This window comes from Tursiops truncatus, chromosome 19 (genome assembly GCF_011762595.2).
Source record: "Tursiops truncatus isolate mTurTru1 chromosome 19, mTurTru1.mat.Y, whole genome shotgun sequence".
NCBI classification, from domain to species: domain Eukaryota; kingdom Metazoa; phylum Chordata; class Mammalia; order Artiodactyla; family Delphinidae; genus Tursiops; species Tursiops truncatus.
This window is the reverse complement of record NC_047052.1, coordinates 52,445,494-52,469,609: the sequence shown is the minus strand read 5'-3', so window position 1 is coordinate 52,469,609 and position 24,116 is coordinate 52,445,494. Positions and strand designations below refer to the sequence as shown.

Below are 24,116 nucleotides of genomic sequence, written 5' to 3'. Positions count from 1 at the left end.
ACAGACAAAGCCCGATTGTTCGAAGGCCCTTTCCCCACAGCGCCTGGGTCCACACCACAGCCTGGGGCAGGGGCGGGTACCAGCTTGGTGACACACGCTTTCTTGCTGGCTGGTTCTGCTGTGTCTCGCGAGGACACTGAGGTTCTCCAGCACCCACAGAGGGACTTACAGGCAGGTGCGTGAGTCACCCCAACCCCACTGAACCCGTGGGGCCTGGTTCCCAGTGCCCAAGGGTGCTGAACCCAAGAGTGACAGCCTGCAGGCCCCAGAACACGTGAGAGGTGGGAGTCCAGGAGGACAGGGGGTTCTGTGTGTTTGCCTGGGACGCAGGCATTTGGGTCCTCAGATCCTTTCTTTCTTTCTTTCTTTTTAAATTAATGAATTTATTTTTATTTATTTATGTTTTGGCTGCACTGGGTCTCTGTTACTGCCTGCGGGGTTTCTCTAGTTGCGGCGAGCGGGGGTTACTCTTCGTTCCGCGGTACGCGGGCTTCTGACTGCGGTGGCTTCTCCTGTTGAGGAGCACGGGCTCTAGGCACGCGGGCTTCAGTAGTTGCAGAGCGCAGGCTCAGTAGTTGTGGCGCACGGGCTTAGTTGCTCCACGGCGTGTGGGATCTTCCCGGGCCAGGGATCGAACCCGTGTCCCCTGCATTGGCAGGCGGATTCTTAGCCACTGCGCCACCACGGAAGCCCCTCAGATCCTTTCTTGCTCAAGGACCTAGAAGTCTAGGAACTGAGGAGAACAAGCTTCTGCCCTTCCTTCCTTTAGATCCAGGTGTGCAGACTCCCAGCTCCTTTCTCCTTGAAGGTCCGGAATACTCAGCCCCCAGCCCCCTCCTCCCTCAGACCTGGGAACCCGGGCCCCCAGTGCACTCAGGGACCTGCACTGCCCTCCCTGGAAGCTGGGGTCGGGGAGCCATCAGGCGGGGAGCTGTGGGAGGGTGGGAGGAATATGCGTGGGAGGCCTGGGTGAGGAGGAAAAGGGCGGGTCCCCCTCCTGCCTCGGGAACCCGGGGAGGCAGAGATTAAAAGGACACACCAGGAGCATCTGAGGACAGGACCAGTGTCTTCCGGGGGTGCCAGGGAGCTCAGGGTGTCTGTCTGCCAGGCCCTGGGCGCCACAGCCCCTACATCCTCTGCTTTCTGCCCTCCGTCTCTGACTCTCAAGGCGTCCTCTGTGTTTTCAGCATCACTTCTCTCTCCGCGGTTCCCTGCATTTCTGACTCTCTGTCTGTCTCCCTTTCTGTCTGCCTGTGACACGTACTGTCCCTGCCCCCAACCCAAGAGTCGACCCCCAGGCAGCCGGCCCCCAGCAGGTAAGATCACACCTCCCACCAGAACCTACAGGTGTGGGGTTGAGCAACAGGTAAGCACTGAGCCAAAGGGAGGAGGAGAAATCCCACAGAGGGAAGAACGTCAGGGGCCCTCCCTCCTCCTGTTACTAAGCAGGCAGACTGAAGCCGAGGATAGAAAAATCATGTGAGGTGCGCGTGAGCAGCGGGTTCTGGGTCCTCCCTGGCACCCGCCTCCGGGGGACCCTCAGATGGAAGACATGGGTCAGGGAGACAAGAAATCAAGAGGCTAAATGGGGAAGACAGAAGTCAAGGCTCAGGAGAGCAGGGCAGGCCGGGGAGGAAGGGGAAGAGGAGGCGGGTGGAGAGGGAGGAGACTGGGCGAAGTCTGAGGCCGGGACTCATGGAGCACTTGGCTTCCCTTCTCAGGAATGGCCATGAAGACGCTGATTGTAACACTGATTCTGGTCGCTGCAGGTAGGCCAAAAAGGGAGGGGCAGGGGGCTCTTTGGGCATGGGGTGGGGGTAGTTGATGGGGAAGAGATTGGAACTGGGATGGGGATACACATGAGGATGGAGGGGGGTGGGTTTCAAATGAGGAAGACACAGGGGTTAAATTAGGGACGAGGGATGCAGATGGGGAAGGGGTGGGAGGTGGCCGTGAAGATGGGGAAGGGTTTGAGGATGAGCTTGGCTTGGGAGATGGGGTTAGAGACGGGGAAATTGCCTGGAGGTGGGGTTAAAGGTAAGAACGCTTAGGGATGGCTTTGGGGATGGGGATGGGGATTGAGATGAAGAAGGGGTGGGTTTGAGGAAGAGTTTGAGGATGGGGTTGGTTTGGGGCAGGGGATGGAGAAGATCTTGATGATCAAGACAGCAATGGGGTTCACCTTGGGGGGAGGTACCTGATGTCTCCAGACCTTCTCTCTGACTCAGACCCTCCCTCCCTCAGCCCAGACAGAGGAACAGAATAAGGTGCTGCATGGTGGACCCTGTGAGCAGACGTCTCACCCCTACCAAGCTGCCCTTTACGCCTCAGGCCACTTGCTCTGTGGGGGGGTCCTCATTCACCCACTGTGGGTCCTCACCGCTGCCCACTGCAAAAAACCGTGAGTCTCCACGCTGTGAATGAGGAGTGGTTGCAATTAGACCCTGCGGGCGTCTTGCAGACTTCACACATCCCCCTGTCCCATCATGAGGCCATCTGATAACCAGGTTCAACTGGCCAGTATTTAATTGATTATTAAATACACTGCGGGGATATCGCAGTGAAGAAAACAAGAAAACTGCTGCTTTGATGAACTGACCTTCTACAGGGCCCTGTAGGGAGCGATGGAGTTAATTCTAAGCGCTGGGGGGAGCCACGTAGAATTTTAATCAGGGAAGCAGCATGATCTGATTTCCATTTTTAAAAAAACTCTGGAAAGTGAACGGGGCGGGGGATGAAGGGATGCACGTGGAGGCTGTTGCCATTGTCCTGAGATGGACCAGGATGGTGGCCCTGGGGATGGAGCGGAGTTGAAAACCCGGGGAGGGGTCCTGAGGCTGAGTCGGCAGGACTTGGTGGTGTGGAATGGGAGAGAAAGAGAACGAGCAGGGCTTGTCCGGGGAGGGGACTAGAACAACTGGCTGTTTGGATGTGTCTTTCTCTGAGTCGGGGGAGAAGGAAAGAGGAGCAGTTTGGATATGGGTGGGGGAGCATCAGACATTTTGTTTTAGCCAAGGTGAGTCTCGGGTACCTGGCTGGTGTTCAGGAAGGATGCCAGGCTGACTGCTGGCGCTCAGGGGAGAGGTCAGAGATGGAGGTAAACATTAAGGCTTGAAATACCACAAACAGGTGGTTATCTAAGGCTACGGGATGGGATGAGATCATCCAAAAAGTGGGCATAGATAGAGGACTGTAAAGGACCCAGGGCTAATCCTCAGGGCACTAATAACCACTAGTTTGATGAACAAGAACCACCATTTTTTTCCACGCTAACTATGGGCCACGTACCCAGGTAGGCAGTTTCTATACCTTTCCTGGAATCCCCCACAATAAGGGACTCTTGGCTTCTGAGGAAACTGAAGCTCAGAGAAGGAGCAAGTGTCACATCCCAGTGGGAGCTGGGAGAGACCCCAACAGGGGTCTCACCTTGCAGGGTCATGGACACAAGGACCCCCCCCAGGGTGGTCTCCCCCAAGCGCTGGTAAACCTGGCATCACTCCCACCATCCTCATTCATTCATTCAGCACACATTGGCCAACAGCACCCACTAAGGGCCAGATCTGAGCTGGGCAGTGGGAATTCAGCAAAGACTCAGATGGGGAGATACCCAGAGTCTCTGCCCTCGGGGACGCAGGAGCAGAAAGGTGCAGGAAGACAGTTCTAGAATCCTCGACAAACCATACCATTACAAATGACTCTAAGTCCAATGAAGGCGAATAAACAGGGATGGTTCCATGAGAGAAAAGAACAGAGGTACCTGCTTTCGATGGAAGAAGGCGTCCGGAAGGACTTTCTGATGAGATGAAATTCAAACTGAGGCATGGAAAATGAGAAAGGGGGCAGAGCAGCCAGGGCAGAGGAAACGCAAGGACCAAAGAAGTGGGAACACTGTGAAGAGTTCTAAGAAAAGAAAGTTACTGGTTCACTGAGGGTCAGAGGAGAGTGGGATAAGGCACTTGGGCTTTATTCTGAGGGTAATGGGGAGCTATGGAAAGTTTCTGAGCAAGGGAGTAATGCTTTGATCCACTTCACAAATATTTATTGAACACCTATCCTACGCCAGACACTGGTCTAGGCACCGAGGAGGATGTATCTGCCTAAAACAAAAATCCCACCTTGATATTCTAGAGCTGTGTCATCTAATGCAGTAGCCATTAGCGACACATGGCCAATTAAATTCACATTCATAAAAATGAAACGAATTTCCAAATCCACTAGCCACACTTCAAGGGCTCAGTAGCTGCCCGTGGTCAGTGGTCACTGTTTCAAACAGTGCAGATAGAGAATATTTCCATCCTTACAGAAACTTCGATCGAATAGCACGGCTGTGGCAGAGGGAGACAGTAAAACAAGTACATATTTAAGAATACATATATAGTGTGTCAGATGGTGATGTTAGGTTCTCTGGTGGAAAGGAAACCAGGAGAGGGAGCTAGGACTTGCCTGTTGGGGTGGATACTTGCATTTTAATTGGGTCTTCAGGGAAGGCCTCACTGAGAAGGTGACATTTGAAGGAGGTGAGGGAGTGAGGCATGCAGATATCTGGGGGAAAGAGTTGCTGGCAGAGAGAACAGCCCGTGCAAAGGCCCTGGGGTGAGAGGATGACTATTGTGTTCAAGGAAAGGCAGGGAAGCCGGTGTGGCTGGAACAGAAGGAGAAGGGGGAGACTGGGAGATAACTGACAAGTGATGGGGACGGATTGTGCAGAACCTTGTAGGCCACAGTGAGAACTTTGGCCTTTATTCTGAGCAAGATGGGAGTCACAGGAGGGTTCTGAGCACAGGAGGGACAAAGCTGGCTTATATTGTTAAAATAGCTCTGGCTGCTTTGTGGAGGACAGACTATGGAGGGGCAAAGGTAGAAGCCAGGAGTCCAGTGAGACTGTAGTCCAGGTAAGAGATTATGGTGACTCAGACCAAGATGGCAGCAGTGGGAGAGGTGAGAGGTGGTCAGATTCTGGCTATGCTTTGGAGAGACAAAAGGATTTCTGGACAGCTGGGAGGTGAGTCAAGAAATAAAGAGTCAAGGATAGCCTCCGGGTTATTCTGGAAGGATGGAGCTGTCATTTACTGAGCTGGAAAGACTGTGAGGGGAGAAGACCGGATGGTTCATGGTGTACCAGGCTTCCCCACCTCCCACCGTAGCCCCCTCTGGAGCCTCAGCTGCAGCCCAAGGGCCCCAGGTGAGACCCAGCCCTTCTCTTTCCCAGGAATCTTCAGGTCTACCTGGGGAAGCACAACCTTCAGCAAAGGGAGAGTTTCCAGGAGGAGAGCTCTGTTGTCCGGACTGTGGTCCACCCTGGCTACAACCCCGCCACCCATGACCAGGACATCATGCTGTTGCGCCTGTCACGCCCAGCCAAATTCTCTGCACACATACAGCCCCTGTCCCTGGAAAGGGACTGCGCAGCCAACCACACCAGCTGCCACATCCTAGGCTGGGGCAAGACGGCAGATGGTCAGTAGGGGGAGAATGATGCAGTTGACCCATCATCAATGGGTGATGGGTCATGGGGAGGCGGGTTAACGGTGAGAATCAATGGGGTAGTGTATGAGTGGGTGAAAGTTCCATGGGGAGGGAGGGCAAATATGGGAGTTGGGCCAATGAGTGAACAGCCAATGGAGAAAGTAGACCCACAGGTGAATGGTATGGAGATGTGGGCCATAAGATGAAGGGTCGATGAGGAGGGAGGGTCGCTGTGGAGACACTAATCAGGAAGGGGGCCAGTTGTCAAAAGGGACCAACCAGGATGCACTGATGATCAAAAAAGGATAAATGGAGGAGGGACTAATGGAAGAAGCAGGGGAGCCAGCTGAAAGACGTGAACTGAGAAAGCCAACAGTGTAGAGAAAGCTAATGGCGGAAGGGTCAATTGAGAAGAGTCAGTGGTCAAGAGGGGTCACTAGAAGAAGGACTAGAGGAGAAACAATAGATCAGCAGGAACCAGTGAGGGTAGGCCAGTGAGGGAAGGGCCATAAAGGAAAGGAGAACCAATGGGGTAGGATGAGGCCATTTAGGAAAGAAGCAGTGAGGGAGTAGACCTTTGGATGAAGGGCCAATAGAAGGGAGAACCAATGGGGAAAGAAGGGACCAGTTAGGAAAGGCCAAAAGTCAAGTGATGACCAATCAGGATGAGCCAATGGGCAAGAAGGGTCCAATGAAGGAGGATGGGCTATAACAGAGGAGGGGCTAATAGAGGAAGAGGGTCTAGAGGTCAGCTGAACTACTGAAGAAGGTGGGACCAATGGAAACGAGACAAGTGAAGGCAGGAACTAAGAGAAGGAAAAACCAATAGGAAATGAGAACTGGTAGAGGAGGGGTAATTAGTGAGGAAGACAGGCCAATGTGAGGGAAGACTGATGGAAAGAGGGACCAATCAGGAGTCAGGCAATGGAAGTGGGTTTTGAGAGTGAGCGACAAATAGGAAAAAGGGAACCATTGGGAAATAGGGTCCAATAGGGGAGGGAGGATTTATAGGTGTTGGAGGATCGATGGGAAGGGTGAGTTGTGAAGTGATTCTGGCCCATCTCTCTTTGCAGGTGATTTCCCTAACATCATCCAGTGTGCATACCTCCACCTGGTGCCCCGTGAGGAGTGTGAGCGTGCCTACCCTGGCGAGATCACCCAAAACATGGTGTGTGCCGGGGATGAGAAGCTCGGGAAGGACTCCTGCCAGGTGAGGACGCCAGGACCCACCAGTGACATAGCCAAGGACAGAGATGGGCAGGAAGAGACAGATACACAGGCCAAACTAGAGCTTTACAGAGACAGGCTGGGTGAAAATCAGAGGCATGATAAGGGAGAGAGACTCAATTTGATACACAGAAACACAATCGGGGACAGGCAGAGATAAAAAGTCAGTCAGCAGAGACAGGAAATGCAGAGACAAAGATGGAGATGAAGAGATCAGGAACCACAGAGACACAGTAGGGAGACAGATGGTGCCAGGAGGCTGTCCCTGCTCCAACAGAATCCCCACAAGTTCTGCTTGGAAATAACCACACTGTGCAGAAGGGGGACCATAGCCGGGGAGAGACGGGGCTCCATCCCGACTCCCAAATACTTGGAACTTGGGTTTCTGCCACCATCGTCCATTGGATTTCTCCTTTTGGTGCCAAAACTGAGCCCTGTGCGTTGAAGGATCTGCAGAGACCAGCCAAGTGGGAGAAAGAGACAAAGAGAGAGAAAAGTGGTACACAGTGAGTTGGATGCAAAGAAAGGGCAGGCAGATGAGCCCCATTTCTGAGACCATCTGTCCTCTCTTTAGGGATCTCTGTGTTTCTGAGTCTCCCTCAGTCTCTTCTATTTCCCTATCTGTGACTTTGTGTCTGTCTGTCTCTCTCTCTCCATATGTGTGTCTTTCTCTCCATCTCTGAATGTCTTTCCCCCTCTCTACATGTCTCTGTGTCTCCTTCTGTCCGGCTTTCCTTCTCTGCGAGCCTGTATCTGACTCTCTCCCTCTTTAACCACAGGGTGATTCTGGGGGTCCGTTGGTGTGTGGCGACCGTCTCCGAGGCCTTGTGTCATGGGGTAACGTCCCCTGCGGATCCAAGGAGAAGCCAGGCGTCTACACCGACGTCTGCAGATATGGCCACTGGATCCGAAAAACCATTCAGGCCAACTGATCCTGATAGGTGACCTGCACTTCTTGACCTTCCCCCACCTGCCCAGACCCGACCCTTAATGCTTAATACAAGTGATGACACCACAGCACAAGTCCTCCCTGATTTTGCTCCAGTCCCATCCTTGCATCACGAGGAGTGACGGGAACACCAGCTAAGGTCTCAAGCCTGCCACTAAGAGATACAGGAAAATCCCTTGCAAGCACCTCTCCCTCCCCAATTATTCCACGGGCTCGACTTCTTCCTACAGAGAAGGGGTCCCCAGTCTGGCCGAACCTGAGCTGGGCTCCCAGCTCCCCCACTTGCTTAGCCGTGCAACCGTGGGAGTGCCTTCCTTCAGTGCATAGATTTTCTCATCTCTAAAATAAGGATAATAATCGTATATCCCTCATAAGGCGGTGGCTACGTTGTTGGGGAGATTCAAGGCTGTAAACACGTGAAACACATACCGCGGTGCCTGGCACACCTGTGTGAACAATAAAGAGTGAATTTTATTATTAGTGGTACTTTTTGCTTTTATCCCACCTCTGCCTCTCTGAAGCCCAGATATCCTTAGTTCCCTTTTACAGCCCAACTTGCTTTTTCTCCTCCCTGGGAAGACATCCTTGTCTCCTCCACCTAGCTAGCCCTGAGGGGTGGCTTTCTCCACTAAACTCCCTCTGTAGCAGCAAAAGCAGGGCGATGAGAGGGCTGGGAGGCCACTGTGTGTGGGTAAGAGTGATGGGAGGTAAAGAGAGCAGGGTCCACATCCCAAAAGACCACAGACTCCAGGTTGAGAGGCTAGGGCTTCTCCTGAGAGCAGTGGGGAGCCATGGAAGGGATGAGAGCAGAAGCAGCTCTGGGGCCATGTGCGGGATGGACCAGAGGCCAGGGGGGAGTAGAAGTGATGGTGCAGGGAGAGAAGATGAGGGCTGAGCAGGGGCTGGGGCTGGGACAGCTGGAAGGGAGGCTGAATGTGACTTCACCGTGGGGAGAAGTCTGGGTGGGTGGCACACTCGAGATGCTAATGACCGGTAGAAAAGTCTGGGAGTGTGAGAACATCTGCTGTGTTCCAGAGATGGCAAATCATCCAGGTTGGTGGGGGCTGGGGTTTGAGGCCAGAGAAATAGGTGACGTGGCTGGGAAAGTAGGTCACTGGAACATGGCGTTGGGCCCTGAGTACAAGGCAGAAGCACTTGACCTTGATCCTGAGGGCCTTGAGAAAAAGAAGGACAGGGTCAGATGTGGGTATTTGAAAGATCTCACTGCAGTCCATTTGAGGAGAGGGGGATGGGCAGGGAGGTGTAGAGACTGGAGGCCCTCCCCAAAAGGAGGGGGGCAGACAGGCAGAACTGGGTGAGGACCCAGGCTTCTACATGCTTTCTGGGGTTCTTCCACCCACGTGCACCGCGCGTGATCCCACACTGATGCAGGCACGCCTATCCCCAAGCCCCAGGTCTGTCCCTGTCCTCAGAGAGGCCTTCCTCTCTTGACCCCCACTGCACCATCTCCAAGAAAGACAAAACGCCATCTAAGCCAGGCATCCTCCCAGGAAGACGAATGGGACAGTAAGTGGCTCCCCAGAGAAAGGGAAAAGAGGGTCCAACATGGGAGCTGAAGTTTCGAGCAGAGAAATATTTAGGAACAGAGGGAGAATCAGACACAACGGTCCATTTGCTTCACAAACATTTATCGCAACCTTATTTTTGCCCAGCATAGAGTAGAACGAAGCTGGAAATCGTTACACAGAGCGGCCACACCATAGGAGATATTCAAAGTCAGTCATGTGTCATTTTATGATAGAAGAGCTATGCGGTCCAAAGACAGAGGCAGTATATGAAAAGAACAGGGTCTCTCGAGTCTAAAGGTCTTTAGATTTGAGAAAAAGCACACTTAGATGCCTCAAGAACCAAAGAAAGGTGAAATTTTATGAAGGTGAAATTTACCAAAGGTGAAATTTTTGCGATGGGAGGGAGTAATTGACTTTTTATGAGTACATGAAAATATTAAGTCACGTGATGGCCCGGGCCCACCTTGACCAACCCCTTTTAGAAGTTATGAAGAATAAACAGGGGCATGAAATTCACTGGGATCACCAGGAAGAAGCCAATCAATGAACGTCCAGACCCAAATCAACTTCCGTTAACTGAGAGGAAATCATCTTCCTTAATGGATACTAACAATAATAACAGAGAGGTAACATGGTTTGCCCAAAGTCTCGAAGACAGTAGGTGGTCAAGTCAGAATTGAATGCCGGGGGGCTGGCGCCAGAGTTTGGGGTCCTAACTGCTCTGCTAACATCTTCTTCCAATTCTGATAATGTTTTCAAAATGAGCATGGAAATGTTTGAAGGCCCGGCCCTTAACATGCATATTGTTGGAAGCAGAATCTCTGCACGTTTGGTGTTGAAGGTGTTTGTATGTCTACTAGAATTTTATCTACTGTGGGGAGAGTCTTCTGACTTCAACTTGGAATGGGTCATTGCCCTGTGATTTTTAAGTTAGGGTCATCCCAACTTTATATTCAGTGTTGAGATACTTGAAAGAATGCAATGTTGATCATATTTTTTAAAATATTTATATATTTTAAAATATTTATATTTATATTTTAAAAATATTTATATACACTTATTTATTTGGCTGTGCCAGGTCTTAGTTGCAGCACGCAGGATCTTAGTTACGGCATGCAGGATCTTAGTTACAGCATGCAGGCTTTTGATTGCAGCATGTGGGATCTAGTTCACTGACCAGGGATCGAACCTGGGCCCCCTGCATTGGGAGTGCAGAGTCTTAACCACTGGACCACCAGCGAAGTCCCAGTTGATCATACTTATAAGTAAAATACACATAGATGTATAAATTTATTTACATGCGCTGGAAGGTTTGCCTAAAAACTGAAGGACTTCCAGAAGAGATGGAGTGTGTTGGTTTTAGAAATGTAGTTTTTAAATGCTTGAAGATATTTAATTAACTAGTTTGTAAATGGGACCCAACATTATTATAAAGACTTACCTCATTTGCTGTGCAAAAGTTTTTAAGTTTGATTAGGTCCCATTTGTTTATTTTTGTTTTTATTTCTCTTGCCTTGGGAGACTGACCTAAGAAAACATTGGGGGCTTCCCCGGTGGCTCAGTGGCTAAGAATCCGCCTGCCAGTGCGGGGGACACGGGTTCGAGCCCTGGTCTGGGAAGATCCCACACGCCGCGGAGCAACTAAGCCCATGTGCCACAACTACTGAGCCTGTGCTCTAGAGCCCGCAAGCCACAACTACTGAGCCCGCGTGCCACAACTACTGAAACCCGCGTGCCTAGAGCCCGTGCTCCGCAGCAAGAGAAGCCACCGCAATGAGAAGCCCGCGCACCGCAATGAAGAGTAGCCTCCGCTCGCCAAAACCAGAGAATGCCTGCGCGCAGCAACGAAGACTCAGTGCAGCCAAAAATAAATAATAAAGAAAATAAATAAATTACAAAAAAAGACTCAGCCATATCCTTATAAAAAGAAAAAAGAAAACATTGGTACGATTTGCTGTACAGCAGAAATTAACACAACTTTGTAAATCAACTATACTTCAATTAAAAAAATTAAAACGCAAAACGCAAACAAAAACCCACAACAAAACCCTTCCTGTAATCAAAACACATATTTGGAATAAAAAGGTTTGTAAGCTAAACTTAAAAGACTGTAGGCTTAAAAGAAGTAGGCTGCTGGATTTGTCACCTTCATGCATGAAATATTCATTGCAATCGCCAAAACAAACCCCAGAATTTTATGTTTTTAAGTTTTTTTCCCTATACACTGAAACGAGTCTCAGGGCTCTAAAACCTCCCGTTCAACAGGCGCCGGCTTACAGAAGTGAACAAGACAGCTTTGCTTTTGCCCTCAAGGAATGGAGCTCTGCAAAGGCAGCATCTCCAGGCATGTTTGTTTATTTCTCTTCACAGACAGATCTGAGGCTGCAACACTGTAGATGCTCAGTAAATAGGTGTCAAAGGAACCTTTGGCTCTTACATCCTGGCGGAGACAGAGACTTGGAGACACAGAGATGGATGCGTATGGGGGCAGACAGAAAGAAGAGCTGGAATGCATAAGAGGTCAGAAGAGGCAGCCCTGGGTGGCCCAGGAACCGGGGAGGGAGGAGACACCTTTTGGGTTCCCTACCCAGTGCCCCATTTCCCAAGAGGCCGGGAGCCACCCACCCCCTAGCCTGGCCTCTTGGTCTCTTTCCCCATTGACAGGTGGCCCTGCCCAAATCTCACCCACGCCTGGCTGTGTCAGACAGGCTGTGTAAGGCACCTGCCGGGGGGCCTAGACTGGATCCCCGCCCCTTTCTGCCCGGTGGCCCTGGTCACAGGGTGAGGGGCAGAGAAGGGGTTGAGGGGGTGTCCATCAGCAAAGTGGCCAGAGTCTTCCTGGCCCAAACGGGGGGTGAGGGAGATAGAGGAACAGAAAGACACAAAGATACACATACTCAGAGCCAGTGACAAAGGGCGGGGGGGCGGGGAGGAGAAGGAGAAGAAAGAAGAAGAAGAGGAAAGAGAAGAAGATGATGCAGGGATAGAAACAGAGAATAGGGAGACAGAGAAGGGTAGTGTCACAGAGAAAAGAGAGATAACAGAAAAGAAAAGATACAGGGGCTTCCCTGGTGGCGCAGGGGTTGAGAGTCTGCCTGCCGATGCAGGGGACGCGGGTTCGGATGCAGGGGACGCGGGTTCGTGTCCCGGTCCGGGAGGATCCCACATGCCGCGGAGCGGCTGGGCCCGTGAGCCATGGCCGCTGAGCCTGCGCGTCCGGAGCCTGTGCTCCGCAACGGAAGAGGCCACAGCAGTGAGGGCCCGCGTACCGCAAAAAAAAAAAAAAGAAAGAAAGAAAAAAGAAAAGAAAAGATACAGAGAGAGACCCAGGGATGTAGAGAAAGAGAGATGAACTGAGAATCACAGCAACACATAAAGGGGCCTGAGGAAACTTTTGGGGTGATAGCTCATTATCTTGACTGGGGTGATGGTTGGAAGTGTGTGGGTCAGAACTCATCACACTGTACACATTAAGTATGGTAGATTCATTGTGCCTCACTTTTACCACAATAAAGCTGTAAAAAAAAAAAATACAGCAGAAAGAGACACTGGGTGGGCGCCTTATACGGAGAGAGACTCAGAAAGATTCCGAGGGAAGCGGAACACAGAGAGAAGGAAAGATGAGAAGGCGGGCGGAGGGAGGTAGAATGAGTGAAGGCACGGGGAAGACAGAAAAACACTTGCGCCAAGGGCGCCCCAGAGCTGGTGAGACGCCAGACCTCCGGAGACCCCTCCCCATCCCGGGGCCAGGGAGGTAGGGAGTGGCCTTCGGGACTGGGTAGGGGGTGCTCTGGGGGTGGAGATGGGGGGAGGCCGGAGGAGTGGTTGCTAAGGCCCGGCAGGGCGCCTCACGCCCCAGGGATCAGTGGGTCGTTATAACCCAGGCCGGGTGCCGGGAGCGGAGGCGTAGGCGGCTGCAGGACAGCGGCGGCGGCGCTGGGAGCAGGTTCCCCCACCCGCTACCTGGGGGACGTGGCAGGTGAGGGCTGGGGAGGCGGGGCATAGGAAGGGAGAGATGTCTTTGCGTTGGCTCTGGTCTGGGATGCATCCCCCATCCTCTTTCCATCCTCTCTCGGAGACTGGAGGATGCTGGATGTTGATTCTTTTGAAGTCTATAAGCCCTGAGTCTCAACTCATCTCAGCGCTCTGGGTGGGCCATGTCCTCGTGGTCCGTCTCTGCTCTGAGAAACAGGGAAGGGAAGAAGGTGGGGGTGGGTAAGGGTTCCCAGAATCACCTGGGCCTCCCCACTCTCTTTTCCTCCCCGCCCCACCCCCGCCAGGTGCAATGACCTTGGCTACAGCTGGACCCCTGGGCGCGGATGGTCGGTGCACTGATCACAGCACTGATTCTGGGGGTGACAGGTACCCAGAATCCCAGTGTGTGCACGCAGGGTAACTGTGCGTCGTGGGGCTGTCGGTGACTCTCTGTGTGGCACTGGGGGAACACATGTGACTGGTTATGGCTCCAAGGCTGGGTGAATGTGAGTCTGTCTTTACTTGTGATTGTGTGTGGCTGTATGACTGCTACCGTGTGTGTGTGTGTGTGTGTGTGTGTGTGTGTGTGTGGTGCCTTTTCCCATACTGAGTGACCGTCTGTGACAGGTGTGACTACTCTTTGAGGCTGTAGATGCGATTGTGTGACCGGGTGTTTGTGCATTTAGGATGGTGTGTGTGTATCACTGACTGTGAGTGTTACCGTGTGTGGCTTTGTGTATGTGTGCCTGCTGGTTTCTGTCCCTGTGTGACAGGATTGTGTGTGACAAAAGTGCTTGGCACCGTGAAAATGTGTGGCTAGGTGCCTTCGGGTAGCCGTTTGTGATTGTGTGATTGTGGCTGGGTGCAGGATTTTGTGTGGCTCTCTTTGCAAACACGTGGCTGCTTGAGGGTCTATGTACGGGTGACTGTGTGTGACTGTGTGGCTGTAGGGGCTGTACGTGCGATGGTGCAGCGCTGTGCGTGTGTGTGGAGCGCCCATCCCTCCTGTGACAGACTGAGCGTGCAGAAGAGGCTGTCACCACGAGACAGTGGCTGTGTGAAGGTGGATGACGCTAGGTCACTTGCCCTGTGTCATGCTTGGTCCACTGAGTCTAACCTTGTCACATGCCACCACGCTGTGTGCAGAAGTGAGTGGCAGTCTCTACCCGTCTGCACACGAGGCATATATACACAGGTCACTAAAACACTGTGTGTGAGCGAGTGAGATCACGTAAGGCTGCCCCCGAATGTGTGTACCTGGGAAGCGTGTGTACCGCGAGGCAGAGCTGTGTGTGTAACTGTCCCTATGGAGACGACGCACGCCTCCCTGTGTAACTGTGCGTGTGCACGTCTGTGACAGCCGTTGTGTGCCTGTTTCTTGGACTGTGTGCATAAATGAAGACAGCGGCAAGGGTTTCACTTGTCGGGGTCCTCAGCAAGGATATAAACAAGTGACCGCGTGAACAGACGATGGGGGAACCGGTGATGGGGTAGGATATCTATGCCCCTATCTGCAGGTTTGTGTGAGGGAGAAGGGCAGGATGATTCAGGAGGCACATTTGTGTTCGAGAATTCGTAAAATAGCTCTGCTCTCCACCCCCCACCCCACGGGAGCCCCACCCCAGTCTCAGCACTTTTCCTGGTTCTGCTCCTCCAACTCTGGCCCAGCCCACAAGCTCTGACTCTGCCGCTTTTCCCCATCCATACCCCAAGTCCAGACTCTATCTACAGTCAGGGATCCTTGAGCTGTGCCCCTCCCCCAAGAAAGGCCCAGCCTCTTTGGCTCTCCTCCTTTGGGCCAGGATCCACCTCCTGCCCTGACCACAGCTCCTAGAACCCGGCCCCTGCCTCTTCTCCCAAAGCCAGGGCTCTTTATAGGATCGACTCCTCCGCGGGACGCTGGCCTTGGCCCTGCCCAAGTCGATTTCGAGCCCCTCCCACATCTCAGGCTCTGCCGACTCCAGCCCAGACCCCATTCGCTAAGGCTTGACGCCCCCCCCCCCACCCTCACTTCTTAAAACCAGGTCCCGCCCCTAGAGCCCTGCCCGCCCGCCCCCGCCCCGCAACAAAAGCGCCCCTCGGGGGTCAGAATTCCTCGGGCTGGTCTCGCCTCTGGATTATAAGCCCCGCCCCCGAGTCCAAGCCCCGCTCCCGAGCTCTGTTTCCGGCAACCCCCCCACCCCTATTTTCTGCCCCCAGAGCCTGTTCTCACAAATGAGGTTGCTTCCTGCGACGACTCCTCTGCCGTCGGGCCCTCCGGGAGCACCCAGGACCTCGGACCTGGGGCCGGGGAGAACACCCGGGCGTCTGACGGCACCAGCAGCCGCCTCGTGAATGGGACCGACTGCGAGAGGCCCAGCCAGCCGTGGCAGGGTGCGCTGTTGCTGGGACCCAACAAGCTGTACTGCGGGGCCGTGTTGGTGGACTCGCAGTGGCTACTCACGGCTGCCCACTTCCGAAAGCAGTGAGTGGGGGCTCCGAGAGGAGGGCTGAGGGGGGAAGGTTGGATGGGGGATGGGGCATGGCGGTGGGGGGCATGGGACGGGGATGAGGAAGCAGGGGGAGGTAGAGCTGGGGAGGAGAGCTGGGGTGGGGATGGGGTTAGATTGGGGAGGAGGTTGTGGTACTGGCTGGGAGTTAGGGGTGAATTGGATTCGGGGCTAGGATTGCAAATGCTGGATGGTTAGGAATAGAGATGTGATTTGGTTTGGCTTTGGAATTGGAGGTGGGATGGGAGGTGGGATGGGACAGGATGAGGATGGAGCTGGATTAGAGAGAGGAATGGGATTGGAGAGGGCTGAATTTGAAGTTGGGAATGCATATGTTGATGATTTGGAGGTGGGTAGAAGATTGGGGCTGGGGTTAGGGTGGGGTTTGGAGGTCGATCAATGAGTTGGATTTGGGTTTGGTCGTATGCTGATGGTTTGGGATGAAGATAGAATTAGGTTTGGCTCTAGAATTAGTGGTCGGTGGAGATTGGGATGGAGCGGAGATAAAAATGGAATGGGGATAGGGTGGGGCTTCAGAATAGATGTAGGATGGAAGATGGGGTTTGGATTAGGGTTATGGGTGGGGTTGGAGATGGTTGGCTTTGAGGCTGGGCATGGTTAGTTAGAGCTGGGGTTGAGACTGCATATGTGGGTGGTTTCTGTGTGGGGAGAGGATTAGGGTTAGCGCTGGGGAGGGGATGGAGATGGGTTTGGAGTTGTGACTGGGATGGGGATAGGCATGGGGTTGAAGATAAAGATGGTGCCGGGGATGGATTTGTGGATGGGGTGAGATTGGGGTTGTGAGCAGGTTTGGCATTGGGGTTGACATTGGATATGGGGGTAAGGACCAGAGTCGGTCGAGATTGGCACCATCTTCCTCAGAGTTTTCAGAATCCGTCTTGGCCACCGTTCCCTGTCACCCATCTGTGAATCCAGGCAGCAGCTGTTTCAGGGGATCAAATCCATCCCCCACCCTGGCTCTTCCCACCCCGGCCACTCCAATGACCTGACGCTCATCAAACTGAACAAAAGAATCTGTGAGGCTCAACACGTCAGGCCATCAACGCCTCCCATTGTCCATCCGCTGGGACCAGCTGCTTGGCGTCTGGCTGGGAAACGACCAGCAGTCCCCAGGGGGAGTGTCCAGGTCTCTTCCGCTGCCCACCTGTGTCTGCCTTCTCCCCCTCTCTGTCTCTGAGCACTCTGCCCCTTCCCATCGTCCTCCAGCACTCACTGTGGCCCTTCCCCAAAGTCCTCCAGTGCTTGGACATCACCGTGCTAAGTGAGGACAGGTGCAAGACGGCCTATCCAAATCAGATAGATGACACCATGTTCTGTGCTGGTGACCAGGCCGGCAGAGACTCCTGCAAGGTAAGGCTAGAGACTTCTCCATTCATTCAGCAGACACACACTGAGACCAACCATGTCACCTGGAGCCTTGCTATGTGCTGGGGACCCTGCGATGATCAGATCGGTGCTGTCCAGTAAAAATATAATGTGAGCCTTACGAGTAATTTTATTTGTTTTTTGTGGGGTTCCCCCCCCTCCCCCCACTGTGGGGCATGTGGGATCTTAGTTCCATGACCAGGGATCGAACCTGTGCCCCCTGCTCTGGAAGCGCAGAGTCCTAACCACTGGACCGCCAGGGAAGTCCTTACATGTAATTTTAAACATTCCAGTAGCTACATGTAAAAAAAGTAAACAGCTGAAATCGACTATTGTAATAATATACCCTATTTAATCCCATGTATCCCAAGTACCATCATTTCAAAAGGTAATTAATATAAAAGAATTATGAATGGAGTGTTTTACGTTCTTTTATTCTCATAGTAAGTCTTTGAAAGCCAGTGTGTATTTTTTTGGTTGTTTTTGTTTTATTTGTTTTTTCTTCCTTTTCTATTTTTTCCTTGTGTGTTTGTTTTTGGTTTGTTCGTGCCAATGAGTATTTTCACACTGACAGCATATCTCAGTCTGGACTAGCCATGTTTCAGTGCTCAAGGGCCCCACGTAGCTAATGGCCACTGGTCTCAAGGGCGAGATCAAGGCTGTGTTGTATAGAAGGGCAGGATGTGCCCTGAATAGAGATATCACACCTAAGGGCCACCCTTCATACAATATACATTGCAGTTTTGTCTTAGTTATTTTGGCACATTTCAGGCAGATGCAGTCTGAAGTGTCTCATTCCCATAAAATCTGTGGTGTGAAAGCTTTCTGGCAAATGCGAGTAAAATGTCTTAAGGAAGGAAAACAGAAACCCATGGTCCGTATTTTTAAACGAAAATATTTAATAGAGAGGAGGGATCACAAAGGTGTTGGAATAGCAAAAAGGTTAAAAAAAATCCTATGGTCAGGAAACTGCATAAACAGGGTAATTTCAGAGAGTGGTAAGGGCTGTGCAGGAAATAAGACATAGTTTTATGAAAGCAAGTGATGGGGGGCAGTATTTGGAAGGGTGATTGGGAAGGCCTCAAAGAGGTGGCATCGGAGCAGAGATTGAATGACACAAAGGAGCAGCCTTGCAAAGGTTAAGGGCAAGAAAAGCATGTGCAAAGGCCCTGAGGCAGGGAGGAGTTCGGCTGATTCAAAGAATAAAAAAAGAGCCAGCGTGTTTGGGGGACAGGGGTCGAGGCTGGAGAGATGAGTGGGACCCAATGTCCAGCAAATATTTCTTCATCCCCAGTACGGACCTTCTTTGTATTCTCACGGGAGCTTTATTTGTTGAGGATGACAGAAATTAAACTGTTACAGCTCAGGACGCTTCCCTGTATTCAGGTCCCAGAAGGGTCTAGAGGAATGTAAATTAACAAGCTCTCTGCTGGCAGGATGTATGTTTCAGTAATCTTGGTGTTTAGTAAGCTGTGGGCTCAGACAGCACTCCAGTCCCATTCTGATGGCTGGGAAAATCTCCCCACCCACCCCACTCACCCCCGCAAATCTCACAAATGTGACAGTTGCAGCAACTCCCCAGATCTCCCAATTTAATCTGTGTCCCCACTTAACATTGGAAGCACCCACATCCGGAGAGAGGGATGGGTGGAGGGGTTTTTATCGGAAGAAGGCAAATCTGACTTGGATGTCAGCATTTTAAACCACTAGCCTTTCTGTAGCCAAGGGTAGCACCTTGCTTTTCTTTCCCTAGACCTCCAGTGGCTTTTTCATACCGGAGTGTGGTCTGGGTGTGGCCGCTAAAAGCAAGAAATAATAACAATAATACTAATACTATAACACTAATAGCAGTTAGCTAATTGCCACTCTTTTTTTTTTAAATTTTATTTATTTAAAAAATTTTTTTTTAATTTTTGCTGTGTTGGGTATTCGTTTCTGTGCGAGGGCTTTCTCTAGTTGCGGCAAGCGGGGGCCACTCTTCACCGCGGTGCGCGGGCCTCTCACTATCGCGGGCTCTCTTGTTGCGGAGCACAGGCTCCAGAGGTGCAGGCTCAGTAGCTGTGGCTCACGGGCCCAGCCGCTCCGCAGCATGTGGGATCTTCCCAGACCGGGGCTCGAACCCGTGCCCCCTGCATCGGCAGGCGGATTCTCAACCACTGCACCACCAGGGAAGCCCCCAGACACTCTTTTAAGTGTTTCCAATGCATCAGCTCAATTTACTCATTTAACCTTTATTATTAACTCTATTTTACAGACGAGTAGCCAAGGCTCAGAGCAGTTAACTACCTTCCGAGCAAAAGAAACTGCAGGGATGTGGAACGAGGGCGAACAAAAAATGATGAGAGAAAGGTTGAAATTTAGCGATCGGGGCAGCTAAGCTTTTTTTGCCTGGGGAAGAGTGTCTGCATTATAATGGGGAAAGAAGCCAGGTTGTAGGTATTTTGCGTCAACATAAATAAGAAATGACAGTAAAGAGTGCTGAATATTATTACAGAAGGGTAATTACAGGGAGCTATGGGGAATTAAGCACAGGCAACCTAAATTAGTCCAAGGGAGTGATTCTCAACCCCAGGGTAATTCTGACCCCCCCAGGGCATGCATGGCAATGCCTGGAGATGTTTTTCGTCATCGTGACCGCTGTCTGGTGGGGAGGGAGGGGTTTCCCAGCATGGAGTGGGTAGGGGGATGCTGCTGAATGCCTTACAAAGCACAGGACACCCTCCCACAGCAAAGAAGCATCTGGTCCCAACGCCGGCGGCGCCCAGGTTGAGAACCCCTCACCCAGGGGCTGAGAACTGCCTCTCTGCAAAAGTGAGGTATACGTGCAAGGCGGATGGGTGTCAAGGACGGGTGAAGGGTGAGGAAGGGAAAGGAAGGGGTGTCCAGTAGGAGAAACACAATATTCAAAGGTTGGAGGGGAGAGCGAGAGAGAGAAGGAAGCACAGAGACACACAATGAGGAAGACAGACGGAAAAGAGGTTGGGGGGAGGGTAGACAGGGACAGAGGGGGTTTCCAAAGGGTGAACGTGGGGTGAGATATTAATATTCTCTGTCTGTGTCTCTTTTTACATGTGTCTCCCTCGCTGTCATTGTCTGTGTCTCTATTCTTGCTGCCCTGGTCCTTCTTCATCTCTGTGACTCCCTCCCTCACCTCCCCACATCACCACCTCTCTGTGCCCCTCTCTCTCCTCCACAGGGTGATTCCGGAGGCCCCGTGGTCTGCAGTGGTTCCCTCCAGGTCCTTGTGTCCTGGGGAGACTTTCCCTGCGCCCAGCCCAGCAGACCCGGCGTCTGCACCAACCTCTGCCGGTTCTCCAAGTGGATCCAGGACACTTATCCAGTCTAATGCATGAGTCGTCCTAGGACCCGGCTTTCTGGCCTCCCTCGACCCCTGCAGGGACCCCAACACTCCTTCCAGACACCACCTCCTTCCCCAAAATGTTGAGGTGGTTCATCTCTCCAGTGCCCCGCCCCCAGTCTCCTGGAATCGAGGTCCGCCTTCCCGGACAGTGGATGGACAGGTCCTTCCGGTCGGATCCTGAAGACAGTTCCCATAATGACCGGGGCGAGAGCTGCACTGCACCTCTGTCTCCCCAGTGCTTCCTTCCTCAGGTCCAGAGTCCACCTTCTCTGCAGCTGTGACCCAAATCTGGTCCCAGAAATAAAACGTCTGAGAAGTGGGCTCCGTGTGTGGTCTCTTCCTTGAACGGCCGGGCAGACAGGGACAAGTCCCTCACCCCTCGGCACCGCTGCGTTCACTCTATTAGGTTATTTCACTTGCAGCAAACAGAGATTCACTCGATCTGCTTTTCATTTTATTCATAAATATTGATCGACTGCCAGGAATGTGTCCAGATGCCGGGGATATTGCAACGGGAAAAACAGGAAAATTCCTGCTGCGTGAAGCTCCCCCTGTAGTAGGGGAAGACAGACAATAAAAAAATAGACAGGGCCTCCCTGGTGGCGCAGTGGTTGAGAGTCCGCCTGCTGATGCAGGGGACGCGGGTTCGTGCCCCGGTCTGGGAAGATCCCACATGCCGCGGAGCGGCTGGGCCCGTGAGCCATGGCCGCGGAGCCTGCGCGTCCGGAGCCTGTGCTCCGCAACGGGAGAGGCCACAGCAGTGAGAGGCCCGCGTACCGCAAAAAAAAAAAAAAAAGACAAATACATTATATACTATAATAAGTATGTGATATGAATAAAAGGAGAACAGGGCATGAGGAAAGAGGAGGAACGTTGGGGGGTTGTATATTTACCCTGGAAGGTCCGAAGGGTGCGGGCGAGCAGTAGCTACTCCGACCCCCACCCTCACCCCAAGATGACCACATCCTAATCCCTGGAACCTGTGAATATGTGACTTTATATGGCAAAGGGACTTTGCAGCTGTGATTAAATTAAGGATCTTGAGAGGCAGAGACCAGTAGAATCCAAAGGGTCCTTATAAGAAGGAGGCAGGATAGGGGGTCAAAATGAGAGAGAGATTGGATGATGCTATACTGATGACTTTGAAGATGAAGGAAGGGGCCACGAGCCCAGGCATGTGGGTGGCCTCTAGGTAATGAAAAGGGCACAGAAATGGATTCTCCCCTAGAGCCCCCAGAAGGAATTCAGCCCTGCCCGTCAATGCCTTGATTTTCGCCCAGTGAGACAACATTTTGGGCGTCTGACCTCCAGAACAATACGACAGTAAATTTGTGTTGTAAGCCACTACATTTGTGATAATTTGTTACAGCAGCAACAGGAGACTAACATGAAGGGCCTCTCAGAGGAGGTGTCATTTGAGCTGAGACGTCTGGGATGAAAGGGGACTAGCCCCGTGAATGGTGTCCCAGATAGGAGGACAAAAGTGCAAAGGCTCTGAGATGGGGACAGGCTGGGCATTTCTCCGGACGCAAAGAAGACCAACATACCCGGAAGCTGGTTGGTTTGTTTTCCTAAAAGGTTGGGAAGCCACCAGAGGTTTTAAAGCCAGATGGTGACGTGAGCTAAGAAGATCATTCCGGCTGTTGGTGGAGAACAAAATAGAGCTGCTTCTTGGCCAGAGTTGAAAAGGGAGGTGCGTTAACAACAGACTACCCATGACTTGCAGTTGGAAAATGTCAGGACAGAAGCAGCTGCCTCTGGGATCCTTCACTCTTCCTCCACGTGACCTTGCTTTCGCGGTCTCTCTCTTCTCATTTCCTGCAAGGGGCATCCTCTATTTTCCATCATCCCCCTGATAACTGGCTCCAGTGATTGGCTTGTCTTAGTTCCCGGTCGAGAGAGAGGAAAAACCTGATTGGATGCTCACGGGAGGTGCTGACTCTGGGTCCAGTCAGCTGTGGCCGAGGAGGTGGGGCCGCCTACTGTAGGTGGAACCTCCAGTCACCCTTCCAGCAGCAGCAGCGCGCAGTCAAGGAAAAGGGACGCATCCGGAGGCACGAGTTTCAGTCTTCAGGATCCAGATGTCAATATTTTATTTGTCTGGTTCGCCCAGATTTTCATCTATAGTTGTAAACATTTCCTTCTCACTGTTGCCAAGTCTATTATTTTGTAAATGTACCTCCGTTGGTTTACCCATTTTAACAGTGAATAAGCATTTGAAGAGTTTCTAGTTTCTTCAACAGTTTTAAACCATTTGACTTTTTCCTAATGTAACGTTTGCTAAAACTATGGTGAAAACAGTTTAGGAGAAGCAGCGTACTTAGATGCTCCGACCACCCCATTCCCATGCTTATCACTCCTGATGACAGAACCCAGAAGCCTCCTGGATCGGGTTTAGGCTCAAGGGTGAGCAGGACATCAGAAGGGAAGTGCGTGGGCCAGGAGGCAGACATTGTGGATTGTGAACTTGTCTGACTCAGCACAGAGCAAGCTGGGCTAAATTGAGACATCGTCATCATTCTCTGCGCTGCATGCCACCTGAGACCATCTGTTGCTCGGGGTGGCACGTGACCTGAATAAAAATGTTCACCAGGTGGCCATGTGATCCAGTGCTAAGCAGTAAGACAGAAGCTGAAGTATGATAGATAACTTGGGTTGGAGCTACAGACAGGAGGACAGACTGGGAAGGAATGTCAAGATACATGGAAACAATAGTCAGTGTTCTAGTTCTGGGCCTGGATGTTGGGTTCACAGATATTTATTATTTGTGGAAATGAATGCATGAATAACTAAGTAAACTAAAAGAGGGTCATGCATGGATCAATGTTTTTAAAAAAAGAAGACGTAAGCTGAAACCTAGCAGCTGGGTTTTCCTGGGAGGCTTTTGTTTTGCCGATAAAAGGGAGAGCATTATGCTTGGCTCTTCCCTCTCTTCTCACTTGGCACGTAGGTGCCCGAGGTAGACCAGCCACTTTGAGGATAAAAGCCACAAATAAAGATTCGCTTGTGGGATTTCCCTGGCGGCGCAGTGGTTAAGAATCCGCCTGCCAATGCAGGGGACACGGGTTCGAGCCCTGGTCTGGGAAGATGCCACATGCCACGTAGCAACTAAGCCCGTGCACCACAACTACTGAGCCCACATGCCACAACTACTGAGCCTGCGCTCTAGAGCCTGTGAGACACAACTACTGAGTCCACGTGCCACAACTGCTGAAGCCCGTGCACCTAGAGCCCGAGCTCCACAACAAGATAAGCCACCGCAATGAGAAGCCCGCACACTGCAAGAAAGAGTAGCCCCTGCTCGCTGCAACCAGAGAAACCCACTCACAGCACCAAAGACCCAATGCAGCCAAAAATAAATAAATAAAATAAACAAACTTATTTTTAAAAAAAGATTCGATCGCAAGAAGCAAGAGGAAGCCTGCATTGTTGACGACTTACTTAAGTACCCGCTCCAGGCACGGACTTCCAATATCCGGGCTCAAAACAGAGAGAATAAAACCTAAAGGGTCTGGGCTACTGGAGCTGGTTTTCAGTATGCTGATACAGAGGAAATGGTGGGGGAAATAAAGTTTCTAGGAACTAAATGCTGAGCTAAGACACTGTGCACATTTTCCTCGGCAGGTTTGACGTTCTCTTCCTGGCTGAGGGTGTGTCATTTCCAATGAGGAGACTGGCTCCAGAACCAGGATGAGACAGATGTCAGTAACTAGTTTCCATTAAGGGTGGAGAGG

At 51.8% G+C, this 24,116-nt stretch overlaps 2 protein-coding genes and 1 non-coding gene across 8 annotated transcripts; 2 read left to right on the top strand and 1 right to left on the bottom strand.

The window, feature by feature from the left end:
• Window positions 1-256: 256 nt before the first annotated feature.
• On the top strand, window positions 257-8,116 carry LOC101334266 (kallikrein-6). Of its 6 annotated transcripts, none has more exons than XM_033845645.2 (6): window positions 257-281; window positions 1,722-1,769; window positions 2,245-2,401; window positions 5,210-5,457; window positions 6,540-6,676; window positions 7,473-8,116. In XM_033845645.2, exons 2-6 carry the CDS (start codon window positions 1,724-1,726, stop codon window positions 7,623-7,625), a joined length of 741 nt encoding a protein of 246 aa, XP_033701536.1. In that variant the 5' UTR covers window positions 257-281; window positions 1,722-1,723; the 3' UTR covers window positions 7,626-8,116. The 6 variants fall into 6 exon arrangements, with proteins under 6 accessions (XP_033701536.1, XP_004324271.1, XP_019782855.1 ...); XM_004324223.4 differs by lacking the exon at window positions 257-281 and adding an exon at window positions 1,057-1,316; XM_019927296.3 differs by lacking the exon at window positions 257-281 and adding an exon at window positions 1,412-1,484.
• Window positions 8,117-10,339: 2,223 nt separating this feature from the next.
• On the bottom strand, window positions 10,340-10,412 carry TRNAG-CCC (transfer RNA glycine (anticodon CCC)). Its single transcript has one exon. It is a non-coding gene; the product is annotated as a tRNA-Gly (tRNA).
• Window positions 10,413-11,592: 1,180 nt separating this feature from the next.
• KLK5 (kallikrein related peptidase 5) lies at window positions 11,593-20,702 on the top strand. The gene is given in 5 exon segments (XM_073796670.1): window positions 11,593-11,691; window positions 15,346-15,610; window positions 16,518-16,696; window positions 16,699-17,006; window positions 20,218-20,702. Coding segments are annotated over 5 exon segments (951 nt in total). The 5' UTR covers window positions 11,593-11,642; the 3' UTR covers window positions 20,368-20,702.
• Window positions 20,703-24,116: the final 3,414 nt, after the last annotated feature.